General features: G+C 36.4%; 2 protein-coding genes across 3 annotated transcripts in view; both read right to left on the bottom strand.

Annotated features, from left to right (window-relative positions):
- The window catches only part of cgref1 (cell growth regulator with EF-hand domain 1), a 314,634-nt gene that overhangs the window by 7,441 nt on the left and 293,009 nt on the right, over positions 1-14,184 (bottom strand). The gene's annotated exons all lie outside the window — the stretch shown is intronic.
- LOC141295682 (potassium channel subfamily K member 2-like) overlaps positions 7,326-14,184 on the bottom strand; it is a 32,493-nt gene continuing 25,634 nt past the window's right edge. For both annotated transcript variants that reach the window (XM_073826940.1, XM_073826941.1), the window contains one exon: positions 7,326-11,010. In XM_073826940.1, the coding sequence (XP_073683041.1) occupies positions 10,687-11,010 (324 nt within the window). In that variant the 3' untranslated portion in view covers positions 7,326-10,686. The remainder of the gene's footprint in view (positions 11,011-14,184) is intronic.

Genomic DNA, 14,184 nt, shown 5'->3' with positions numbered 1-14,184 from the left:
CTTATAATTCTGGCTTTATAACGCGCAATTGCATGTTATAAAGTCACAATTGTGAGTTTATATCACACAAATCTTTTTTTTTCAGAATTGCAAGTTTATTTCTCACAATTCTGACCGAAAAACTCGCAGTTGCATGTTATGAAGTGAGAATTGCTAGACTTTTCACAATTCTTTTTTTTCTCACAAATGCGAGTTTGTTTCTCGCAATTCTGACCTTTTCCCTCACAATTCTGACTTCAGAATTGCGAGATATAAATAGTTCTGACTTTATTTCTCAGAATTGTGACTTTATTTCTCAGATTCAGACTAATTGTGAGACATATATCTCATAATTGCGAGCTTATATCACACAAATCTGACTTTATTTTCCGAATTGCAAGTTTATATCTCACAATTCTGAGAAAAAAGTCAGAATTGCGAGTTTGTATCATGCAATTCTGAGAAGAAAGTCAGAATTGCAAGATATAAACTCTAAATTGCAAGACAAAAAGTCAGAATTTTATTCAGTGTCAGAAACAGGCTTCCATAGAGATGTGATTGACCTAAAGAATACACTTACATAATGTAACAAACAATGACAGTTTTTAAATTAAACAGTTGCAAGGAATGGTTAATTAACTGAAAGTTAATAGCGCCAAACAGCGAGGTTTATACATAAAGAAAGCTATCTGTTCTGTTAGCATTTTCATTCATCTCAATGACATTTGCATGGATGGTGCAGGACCCCGGAGAAGTGTGTGATGGGAAATCATCTTTATTCATGGAGACAGGTTATTTTTGACCCACTCACCTGAGCTGTAAATGCCATGTGATTGATCAATCTATGTAAGAAACCTCTACAACAGACACAGAAAACATGACTCTATTTTACACCTTTAAGATCCCTGTATATTAAAATATCATCCATGCAATGTGATACTAAATAACTGACCACAATAAGATATGCAGATAGGTTTTTAAAAATGCCTGTGTGGAGCCAGAGAGGTGTGCTAATGCACTTCTTGTCTCTATCAGCAAAAAAGGAAATTAGTGCCAATGATAAGTAGAGCATGATAAAGATGATGAGAATATTCTCACTGTTCTGACTGGTGTGAACAGCCCTTCTGTACACTATGCATGAGCTGCTCTTTTCTTCCCACTGTCTCTGCAGCACCAGTGGTTTGAGCAGCACAAACAGAACCCGGTCAGAAAGTGCTGCTGGACTGGGAAAGACATTTTATCTCCCAGCCATTTCACAGTGCTATCTGAGGTCAGAATCTTTTTTAATGTAGTCATCCTGCGGAATAGATACACAAATTGAAAGCACAATGATTGCACATTAAACACATTGTTTCATTACAGTATAATTAAGAAACAGGAAGTTCCTATTGATAGGAAGGCAGCTGTTATTCTAGTCACGTTGATAAATGTGTAGATGATTAGAGATGATTAGCTTAGAATTTCACAGCCAGCCGGTCTCACCTGAAAGAGTAATACTTTGTCAACTGGCTTAAACATGACTGCTATGTTGCTCAACCAGCACCAAACCAACACTAAACTGGTAATTCATGCTTATCCAAACTCTTGCTAACTATTATTATAAAAAAGCAGAATTTAATTCTCATGAATACAAAACTAATTACAAGATTTTCACATCTGCAAAAGATAAAAAATCATTTAAAATATAAAAAAAGGGCTCTCACACCCGGGCTCACCGCCAACCAGTGGCTTTTGGAAAACAGCGAACGGTGGGCAGTATGCTTTTAATATAGTAAATATAGGAGAAATATGTCAACGTCAAAGTGACTTATGTCAAAGTCATTTATTTGTGCCAAACTTCCTGCTGCCAGCTGGTGGCGCTATGCCTATAACTGATTATTGGCATACAGATGTGTTTAGGCCAGCACTTTTATTAAACATTAAGTTTTGTGCAGATTGAACTTGGTATATTTGAGTTAGTGTAAGACATAACATATCCTGCTGCCAACAGGTGGCGCTATGATAATATCTGAATATTGTCCTTTAGGTGTCTTCAAGCTAGGACTCTACCAATCCTGTGAAGTTTGTTGCAGATCGGACATTGCATGTTTATGTTAGTCATTTCAAGTAATTTCCTTTTGGCATAAGGTGGCGCTATGATTATGAATGAATTTTGACATTCAGATGTGTTCAGGTCAGGACTCTTATCGAATGTGTGAAGTTTGAGGCAGATTGGACCATTTATCATCAAACTTTGTCAGGCTGCCACGGACACGCCCTATAACGAAAACTCAAGATCTTCACAATTTAACATCTCTAACGCCTTTAGATTAGACTGACCAAATATAATTTTGACATTATTACATCTCTAGGAGGAGTTTGTTACAGCGAAAAACATGTCACTCCCTATTGCCAGCAGGTGATGCTATCACTATAACTGAATATGGGAATGTAGATGTCTTCAGGTCAGGAGTGTTATCACACATGTGAAGTTTGGGGCAGATCAGGATTGTATGTCTGAGTTAAAACAACTTCCTGTTCCATAGCGAAACATCGAAATCTGTCAGGCCTCCACAGACACACCCTCACAACAAAAACTTTTCAAATTTAATGTTGCATGGGCCTTTAGATTAGACTGATCAAATTTGGTGTTGATCTGAACAAAACCTCAGGAGGAGTACGTTTAAGTACAACGCCTGAAAATGGCAAAAATGACACAAATTTGGCTGAGAAAATGGAAAATAACCGACTTCCTGTTGGGTTTTGGATTTTGCTCCAAGAAACTTTTTTGTAGGTATTGGTGTGTTAAATGTGTGTACTGATTTTCGTGGATGTAAGTGAAACGTAGCTCAAAGCGCACTCCGCTGAATGTGTATAAGTGGCGCTATCGAGCCATTCTGCCACACCCACTTCTGAAACCCATATCAGAGTAAATTCTGATGTGTGTGTAAAGTTTCATGTGGTTTCAAGCATGTTTAGGCCCTCAAAAATGTGCTTCATTTTGGATAACAATAAAAATAAACAGAGCAATTCCAATAGGGTCCTTCCACCACCGGTGCTCAGGCCCTAATTATATAAAATGATATAGAAGATAGTAAAATATTTGAGATAATTTAAATAAAGAAAAATTTTCATATTTAAAATCAAAACAATTAAATACCAACAACAAAAGAACAAAGACGAAAGAAGTTTATATTTTATATTCCAGTGGGTGGCAGGTCTGTTATCACAGTGGCTTTCCTCTGTTGGCATGAAGCAGTGTGTGAATGTTTTGCTTTCTCATCAGTCATTACCTTTGGGAAAGTGAGCTGTGTGTTTGTGTGAGGAAGTGTGCCACTTGGCTGTCACTTTAGACTGTGGATTAACAGACACCGGAGGTCTACTGCATCATGGGACGTAACTGTACAGGCTGTCTGCCTCAATAGGCCACTCAGCTTCCTTGAGAACCGAGCAATCGACGAGGTTTTAGTGGGAGCTGCTGTAACTTAGAATTCTCAGGGCTCTCATTAAGGGAACCACTCATGAGTAGAAGAGGAAAAAGTAATATTCAATTTTTTTGTGTTTTATTAATCAAATCTGTGAGTAAAGGGTTTCTGAATTTCATAAGCGTATAATATTGCTGAAGTCAAAGTTCAATAATGGAAAATTATGGAAAACGATGTGACACCATAACACTTACCAAGTTAAAAGCTATGAAGTCTGAAATTGAAAATATCAAAAAGCAATAAATGTGAAAGCTTCTATGATATAGTGGCGCATTGGTTGTTCTGCTGTAACATCAAAGTCCTGGACACTAGAGAACCCCTCGGAGACGTCCCACTGCTGCGGCATGGAAATATCCCTACTTCAAACTCAAGAGGCTTTTTGCAGTGTGAGAGTGCAGGCTCAGAGGTTTGGCCAGGGAAATCAATGCTCAACTGGAATGTAATATCATTTCTGTGATAGGTTAAAAAAAAAAGGTTGTGTTAATTGGATCTTGATTTGATGTTTTGTGGAGCTGCTTGCAGCTTAATCAAATCTTGTAAATACAAATAAAAGTTCTTCCCACCCTCATGACCTGAGACTGCTACTTTTTTTGTCAGCAGATGCACCATGGTAACAGTTAAAAATAGAACAGTACAATAGAAGCAGAACAGACCGGTTAACAAAAGGTAGAAGGTAGAGAGATGTAGGAAGGATAAATCGGAAGGCAAAGAATGTAAATCGGAAGGATTGTTTGTTTTGTTAAAACTTCATCATTTTCTGCATTTACATGAAATATGAGATTATTTGAAATGTTATCAAATAATATACGATTGGAAGTGAATCACCTTTTAAGACAGTTCTAATTTTACTAGGTTTTTGTAAGTGTGCATGTTAAAATATAATCCCTGGGAACAGTCAGTGTTTATTAAATAATATATTATGACATTTAGTTCTTCGCATGCATCTGAATTATAAATGAGAACAAACACATGTTCAGCTTGATATTTGCTACCAAATTTCTCTCAAAACATTTAGTCTTCATCTTTGAAAATTTCTGCCTGTTCAGTAGATATGAAAGTGTTTGAATAAGACTAAAATTTCAATTGTTTTCTAGATGGATAGATGGATGGCGGACAGACAGAAAGACAGAAACACAGATAAATATATGGACAGATAGATGGATAGATAGATAGATAGATAGATAGATAGATAGATAGATAGATAGATAGATAGATAGATAGATAGATAGATAGATAGATAGATAGATAGATAGATAGATAGATAGATAGACAGAAATGTAGATATATGGATGGACAGACAGGCAGATAGATAGAAAGATAGACAGACTGAAAGACGGATAGATATATGGACGGACAGTGGACAGACAGACAGACAGACAGACAGACAGACAGACAGACAGACAGACACACACACACACACACACACACACACACACACACACACACACACACACTGGTTTACATGTTTTATGGGGACATTCCATAGGCGTAATGGTTTTTATACTGTACAAACCGTACTTTCTATCGCCCTAACCCTACCCTACACCTAAACCTAGCCCTCACAGGAGATTGCATACTTTTACTTCCTCAAAAAAACTCATTGTGCATGATTTATAAGCCTGTTTCCTCATGGGGACCTGAGAAATGTCCCCACAAGGTCAAAATCTACTGGTATTCCTATCCTTGTGGGGTCATTTGGTCCCCACAACGTGATGAATACCACACACACACACACACACACACACACACACACACACACACACACACACACACACACACACACACACACACACACACACACACACACACACACACACACACACACACAGACAGATAGATGGATTGATGGATATATCTATCTGTCCATCCATCCATCCATTTAGATAGATAGATATACAGACAGACAGAATGACGGTTAGACAGGTGGATAGATGGAGCTATCTATCTGTTCATCTATTCGTCCATATAGATAGATAGATAGACAGGAAAACAGACAGACAGACAGACATACAGAGAGATAGACAAATTAGATAGATAGACAAACGGATAGACAGATCTATCTATCTATCTGTACATCCATCCGTGGACGGACAGACAGAGCGATAGATAGACAGAAAGATGGATAGATACATGGACGGATGGGTAGACAGGCGGACGGACAGATATATGAACGAACAAACGGTGGACAGACAGATAGAGAGGAAACAAAGATTGTTATATGGAGAAATGAATAGACAGACAGACAGAGCAATAGATAGACAGAAAGATGGACAGATACATGGACGGATGGGTGGACGGGCGGACGGACAGATATATGAACGAACAAACGGTGGACAGACAGATAGAGAGGAAACAAAGATTGGTATATGGAGAAATGAATAGACAGACAGAGCAATAGATAGACAGAAAGATGGACAGATACATGGACGAATGGGTGGACGGGCGGACGGACAGATATATTGACGAACAGATGGTGGACAGACAGATAGAGAGGAAACACAGATAGATATATGGACAAATGAATAGACAGACAGACAGAGCAATAGATAGACAGAAAGATGGATAGATACATGGACGAATGGGTGGACGGACAGACAGGTAGATAGATAGACTGAAACACAGATATATGGACAAATGAATGGACGGACAGACCCACAGAGCGATAGATAGACAGAAAGACGGATAGATACATGGACGGATGGGTGGACAGGCAGACGGACAGATATATGGACGAACAGATGGTGGACAGACAGATAGAGAGGAAACACAGATTGATATATGGACAAATGAATAGACAGACAAGAGCGATAGATAGACAGAAAGATGGATAGATACATGGACGAATGGGTGGACGGGCGGACCGACAGATATATGGACGAACAGATGGTGGACAGACAGATAGAGAGGAAAGACAGATAGATATATGGACAAATGGATGGGCAGACAGACAGAGCGATAGATAGATAGATAGATAGATAGATAGATAGATAGATAGATAGATAGATAGATAGATAGATAGATAGATAGATAGATAGATAGATAGATACATGGACGGATGGGTGGTCGGGCGGACAGACAGGTAGATAGACAGACAGAAACACAGATATATGGACAAATGCAAGGACGGACAGATAGACAAGATGGACAGATGCATGGACGGATGGACAAATAGATAAAAAGAAACAGATAGATATATGGACAAATGGATAGACAGACAGACAGAAAGAAAGATGAATAGATGTATGAACAGATGGGCAGACAGACGGATGGCGGACTGACAGGTAGATAGATAGAAAGACAGAAACGCGGATAGATACTGTACATGGACAAATGGATGGATGGACGAACAGATTTATCCATCTATCTCTATCTATTCGTCCATATAGATAGATTGATAGATGGATCAGTAAGTGTTGAATGTTGGAGCTGTTGAAGTTCACACAGGTTGTGTTTACAGATACAAAGTCTGGTGTTGTTTTTGTTCAGGATGTCCTCTGATCAAACTAGTGGCATAGCAGCAGGATTTAATGAGTGGAAATGTTCTTTCACACCGCAGCTCTTGTTTTCTTTGGACGCTCAGACATGCTTACATAACATCTGCTCATGCTTGAAGTGCAGAGTCCTGATTGGCTCTTGATGACGGCAAGATTTACCATCAGCTTCCGACTGTATCAGCGACAGAGAGCGGGATCTGTGAGTGTGTATGTGTGGCACTTGTTTACGGTAGCATCGCTCTTTCCCACAAGGACTCGATCCAAGAGCCCAGTTTCCCACAAAGGCCTGATCTGAAGGTCTTCAATTCAGAAACAAGTGTCAATTTTAGACACCAATTAAGAAAAACTCCCCCAGTCTCCTAAAGAATAAGAATATTGGCTTGTTTATTCTGCTTATTTAAAGGCAAAGCACCAAAATGTAAAACCGTGTAGAAACAGCACAAATAATGCGCTCATAAAAATGCTGTTGAAAAAAATACAAAGATATAAGCATAACAAGAACAATCCAAGCTTAACAAGCAAGACTTTTAGCAGTTTTCAAGAAATGTTAGCTTAAGTGGTAAAGACAGAGCAAAGGCAAGATGAACATACTGTTATTACAGTTAGTATGGCACTGCTCCTCTGTCAGTCAGCTGACAAATCAAATCTAGGCAAGAAACTGTTTCTCAGTGTTCTTAAACCAAAAAATGTCACAATGAAATGCATATCTTGTTTGAACAAACCGCATTTCTACATTTAACAAGTGTAATGAATTGGATGTTTAGCTGGTGTTGAAAATCTTTCCATTCATTCTTCTCATTGCTAACCTTATAATACACTATGAGATGCTACAGTCTATGTTTCAGTTTATGTCAGTGTCAAAAATAAAGCTTTTGCAATAAAAAAAGGTTGAAAAAGGCTTTATGCACCTGATGATTTTGTTTTTCTCTTAGTCAGTTGTCATATGCTGGCTATTTGTCGGTGCTCTATTATTATGATAAATTATCCACTTAGCAAAGCCTACATGCATTTGACAGAACATTCATGGTCATTCCTCCTGTACATTTAGTCATCAAAGCATCACTTAATGGCATTCTATTATTAAAAACATGAAAAAATACTTGCTTATGACAAAATAAATTGTAACTGAACAGTCTGAAAAGTCATAGCTTCTTCTCAAGCGGCGATAAAACTTGTTTCTCTTTGGCCATTCCTCTGTTCACCAGCTTCCATGGTCATCAAGTGACATTTGGCTTTAAAATATGTAAATTTAAAAGAATAGTTCAGCTAAAAGTCAAATTCTGTCATCATTTTTTCACCCTAATGCTGCTCTAAATGATAAGACTTTTATGTTACTTTTAGTTAAAGGCATAGGCAAGAAAATTCTGTCATTACTCACCCTCATGTCGTTCCAAACCTGTTGGACCTTCGTTCATCTTCAAAACACAAATTAAGATATTTTTGATAAAATCCAAGAGCTTTTTGACCCTGCATAGACAGAAATGCAACTGACACATATAAGGCCCAGAAAAGTAGCAAGGACTTAGAAATTGTTGAATGAAGTTATATTTGTTTTATTTGCGCAGAAAAAGTGTTCTCGTAGCATGGACTATTTTAATGATGTCCTTAGTACATTTCTGGGCCTTGAATTTGTCAGTTGCATTGCTGTCTATGCATGGTCAGAAAGCTCTCGGATTTCATCAAAAATATCTTAATTTGTGTTCTGAAGATGAACGAAGATCTTACGGATTTGAAATGACATGAGGGTGAGTAATCAATGACAGAATTTTCATTTTTGGGTGAACTGTCCCTTTAATAGTAAATGTGTTCCCTAATCAGTTACTTAATTTAACTATTTCAGTTTTAGTTGTAGTTATTTTAGTACATATAATGAAACTACATTCAAGTTAAAACATAGCATTATTTGAAATAAAATATTTATTTCAAATAATTAATAAATTTTAGATTCAGTTTCAATTTTAGTTATCTATAATAAATCTGGTTTGGAACAACATAATCGTGAGATAATGATGCCAGAAAGTCATTTTTAGTTTAGCTATCACTTTAAAACATGTGCAGGCTAAAGGCAAATATAACCGCCATACAATGTTGCAAGATATAGTTGAGGTCAAAAGTTTACATACAGCTTGCAGAATCTGCAAAATGTTAATTATTTGACCAAAATAAGAAGGATCATACAAAATGCATGTTATTTTTTATTTATTACTGACCTGAATAAGATATTTCACATAAAAGACATATGCAACTATTACAGAAGGTTCAAACGCTCACTGATGCTCCAGAAGGAAAAGCGATGCATTAAGAGCTAAACTTTAAGAGAAAAACTTTTGAATAGAACAGTGTTTTGAATAATGATTTTTCTTATTATTAGTCTGCCTAAATATATATACATTTTTATTTTTTATTTAGTACTGCCCTTCAGAAGCTACAGAAAATACTTACTTGTTTCCCAGAAGACAAAATAAGTTAAATTTACCCTTGATCTTCAAATTCAAATGTTTTCACCCCCCAGCTCTTAATGCATCGTGTTTCCTTCTTGATCATCGGTGAGCGTTTGAATCTTCTGTAATAGCTGCATATGAGTCCCTCAGTTGTCCTCAGTGTGAAAAGATGGATCTCAAAATCATACAGGCATTGTTGGAAATGGTTCAAATACACAAAAACGCTAAAAAAACAAAGAATTTGTGGGACTTGAATGATTTTTCTGAAGAACAGCAGGCAGTTTAACTGTTCAGGACAAACAAGGGACTCATGAACAACTATCACTAAACAAAAAAAATCATTGAGGTAACAACAGTATTTATAATCAAGTGTATGTAAACTTTTGAACAGGGTCATTTTTTATAAATTCAGCTATAAATTCTCTTGTGGACTATATGTAAACATATTTTATGTGAAATATCTTTATTCAGGTCAGTACTAAATACAAAATAACATGCATTTTGTATGATCCCTCTTATTTTGACCTCAGCTGTATATGCTAAAATATATTTATACATTGCATTAACACCAAACTTTCTTCATTCAGCAGGCAATAAAAGAATAATGATTGTGTTTTGGTCTAAATATGACCATTTTTATCAAAAACCTGCATTTGCGCACAGAATCATGCTATTGGTGCAATGAAACAAGCTTAGAGGCTTCAACACGGTTTCATGTATTTTCGGTCACAATTCCTTTTAAACAGAATGTGTATGTGGATTTAAAAACATCCATGTGCTAATGCAAGATATAAACTAAACCAGCAAACCACCAATCACAGCTGTGTCAATATCATAAACTCTCAGCCATTCTTGCCTGATACCCTGTTCTGGTTTTTGAATAGATGCTCACACATGCTGGGTTTGGGATATGCATCCAAAAACCAATTAAGTTTGTCAGTGTTTGAATAAGATCGGTGGTTCATTCTCTAAAACAATACGTTTCTCAGTATCATTCAGTGTAGCAGCTTCTGGGAAGTCTATTCCTGGTGATTTTAAGGCACAAATATGATTCACTGGATAATAAAAGCTGCTGTCGTGTTTTGCTCAAGAATACAGACTTTATCAAACATCTTAATTCCTACAAAATCTCAGACAGACAGATTAATTTGACTGGCACAAGGCATCAAGTTGCCTTCTCACTGATTTCAGTGCATCAGTACACATCCAGGAAAGATATGAATACTTCTGATAGAGCTTTGTGAACAAACATAGTTGTAGACACAAATGTATCTTCCTGTTTTAGCATGTGCAGAAGAAGCTTGAGCTTTATTTGAGATGTTCAATGATGGAGATCTCGCCACGATCGGGGAAGTCCGGAGTAAGACCGTTCAGGTACAGGCTGCCATTTTTGGTCAAGGTTGGGAGACCTTCTTTCTCAAGTTCATCCGTGAAGTTCACAGAAAGGGTTCTCTTACACGGCATCATGTCCTGACCTGGATTTTGGCCTAGCTCTGATGACAGCTTGCGCTTGATGTAGGCTGCCCGCTGAAACTTGTCATAAATTTCCACGCTAAGGCGGCGACGTGTCTCTTTGAATTCTGCTGACACATTTGCTGTCCATTCTGCGGCGTGAGCGCGGAACTCTCCCACCTGGAACAGAAGGAATGTTCAGTGGGACCAAGTGCAGTCGAGTGTCACATGTGTTTGCAAGCATTTAAGAGGTGCAAATCAGAACTTCAAAAACCTGTTTTCTGTGAAATATTTCAGCTCGAGGGAATGGGAAGCATGTGGGCTGATTTAACCTTTATGCAACAAGGAGTGTTACAGAAAGTAATTCAGGCCTACTGCTATGAGACTGTACAGTTCATCCATGATTTTTAGATTTTTAGAACCCCCTCATACCAAATCATATCTATTATTGGACTTATCATGTGTAACTTTAGTGTGTCAGCTCCTTTTTAACTGTCTATGGCTTTTACTAAAGTTCACAAAATGTATGTACAATGATTCGGCATATTATGTAAACTGTTGTGTAATAATTTTTTTCTCTTGTTTATGTTCATTTTTTCCCCCCATTTTTAGATAGATAGATACAGTTGAAGTCAAAAGTTTACATTCACCTTGCAGAATCTGGCAAGAAAAGCGATGCATTAAGAGCCGGGGGGTGAAAACTTTTGGAATTTGAAGGTCAGTTTAACTTATTTTGTCTTCTGGGGAACATGTAAGTATCTTCTGTAGTTTCTGAAAGGCAGTACTCGATGAAAGAAATATGATATTTAGGCAAAATGAGGAAAATTTACACATTCTCATTCCATTCAAAAGTTTTCACCCTGTGGCTCTTAATGCATTGCGTCTCCGTCTGGAGCATCAGTGAGAGTTTGAACCTTCTGTAATAGTTTTATATGAGTCGCTCAGTTGTCCTCAGTGTGAAAATAATCATACAGTAATTGTTGGAAAGTGTTCAAATACACAAAATGCTGAAAAACCAAAGAATCTGTGGGACCTGAAGGACTTTTCTGAAGAACAGGCAGTTTAACTGTTTAGGACAAACAAGGGACTCATGAACAACTATTAAAAAAAAAAAAAAAAGAAGCTGTGGATCATTCAGGTAACAACACTGTATTAAGATTCAAGTGTATGTAAACTTTTGAACAGGGCCATTTTTTATAAATTCAACTATTATTTTCTCTTGTGGACTAAATGGAAACACATTTTATGTGAAATATTTTATTCAGGTCAGTACTACATAAAAAATAACATGCATTTAGTATGATCCCTTTTATCTTGGTAAAATAATTGACATTTTGCAGATTCTTTTCTTTTAAAAATCTTTAAAAAATCTTTTGAATGATAGTGTTTAATAATATTTAATAAAACTGTGATTTTGTAAAGTATTATTACTGTTTAACACAACTATTTACTATTTGCTAGATATTTTAAACTTTTTTTAGCTGTGGTTGATAATGTCCCATTTCAAGCAGCCATCATTCCAGTCTAGTGAATATGCAAGGAAAACCTGTTGCATAATTTTTATTACTAAACCTTTATTATTATTATCACAGTTGAAAATGATTGTGCTGCTTAATAAAGTGTAAAAACAGCAGTGTGTCTTTGTTCAGACACTGATGCATTGGGTACATTTGCATTTGCAGGTTGCTGCACACTTTCAACTAAAATTTCTGTAAAAAAAAAAATGGCCAAACACAAACACACGTTGAAAGTGCTGCACTATGGGATTTGCTGAGATGAAACCAGCTGAATATGGTCATAAGTGTTCTGCTTGAATGCATAAGATGTCAAGCTGCATTTTTTTGTTTTTTTGATGAAAAGGGAGTTTGACTAAATACAGCACTTTTAACCCTAAGCCTAACCTTTACCTATGAACAGAAATAGCCATTTGTAACATAAGTGACCCTGGACCACAAAAGCAGACTTAAGTAGCACGGGTATATTTGTAGAAATAGCCAAAAATACAGTGAATAAGTCAAAATTATCTTTTATTTTTCCTTTATCCCATAACGATTAGGATATTAAGAAAAAAGCTCATGTTCAATTAAGATATTTTGTAAATTTCCCACCATAAATATATCAAAACTTGATATATTTTAATTAATTATTAGTAACATGCATTGCTAAGAACTTCATTTGGACAACTTTAAAGGCAATTTTCTCAGTATTTTGATTAATTTGCACCCTCAGATTACAGATTTTCAAATAGTTGTATCTCGGCCAAATATTGTCCTATCCTAACAAACCATACATCAATAGAAAGCTATTTGTTTAACTTTCGGATGATGTATAAATCTGAATTTTAAAAAATTTACCCTTATGACTGGTTTTGTGGTCCAGTGTCACATATATGTCTTTAAAGTATTTGGATTAATTAAAAAAAGAAGGGTTAAAGGATATTTCACCCAAAAATGAAAAGTACCCCATAATTTACTCTCTTTTAAGTCTTCCTAGGTGTATATGATTTTCTTCTTTCAGATGAATACAATTGGAGTTATATGAAAAAATGCCCCAGATCTTCCAAGCTTTATGATGGCAGTGAATGGGTGTTGAGATGTTGAAGTCCAATAAGGTGCATCCATCCATCATGAAAAGTGCTCCACGTGGCTCCAGTGGGTTGATAAAGGCCTTCTGAAGTGAATAAAAAAATCCATATTTAAAACTTTATAAACTTTAATCTCTATATTCCGCTAACTGTCATACACATGTTCCAGGAGCGTAGACGACTTAATATAATGGATGGATGCACTTTATTGGTTTTTAAAATCTCAACACCCATTCACTGCCATTATAAAGCTTAGAAGAGCCAGGACATTTTTAAATATAACTCCAAGTATATTCATCTGAAAGAAAAAAGTCATATACACCTAGGATGGCTTGAGGGTGAGTAGATTATGGGGTAATTTTCATTTTTGGGTGAAGTATCGCCTTAAAACCTTTCAAAAACATAAAAATGACTCTTAATGGACTCTTAATGGAAATTTTCCTGATGCACTATTACCAGGAAGTACCTTAAAATATATTAGAACTACCTCTCTAATTTCTTCAGGAGGCCACTACGAGTCGTGACAATGTCAAGATGACTTAAATGGGTGGACTATGACACAATGCCTAACCAGTAGATGTAGTAGGAATAAAAAACAACAAATAAATGAGAAAAACTAATGAGAAAATCTGATAAATGTAAACAAGGAACCTTTACTTTCCACTCTAATGAGGTCATTACATAGTTGGCTTCCTAAAGGACTCTTGAAAAGTCCAATTTGAGGAGTTTATTTGTTAAGTAGAAGAAAATATGAGCGGCTTTACAGCATT

Source organism: Garra rufa, chromosome 21 (assembly GCF_049309525.1).
Source record: "Garra rufa chromosome 21, GarRuf1.0, whole genome shotgun sequence".
NCBI classification, from domain to species: domain Eukaryota; kingdom Metazoa; phylum Chordata; class Actinopteri; order Cypriniformes; family Cyprinidae; genus Garra; species Garra rufa.
This window is presented reverse-complemented; position numbering and strand designations above follow the sequence as displayed.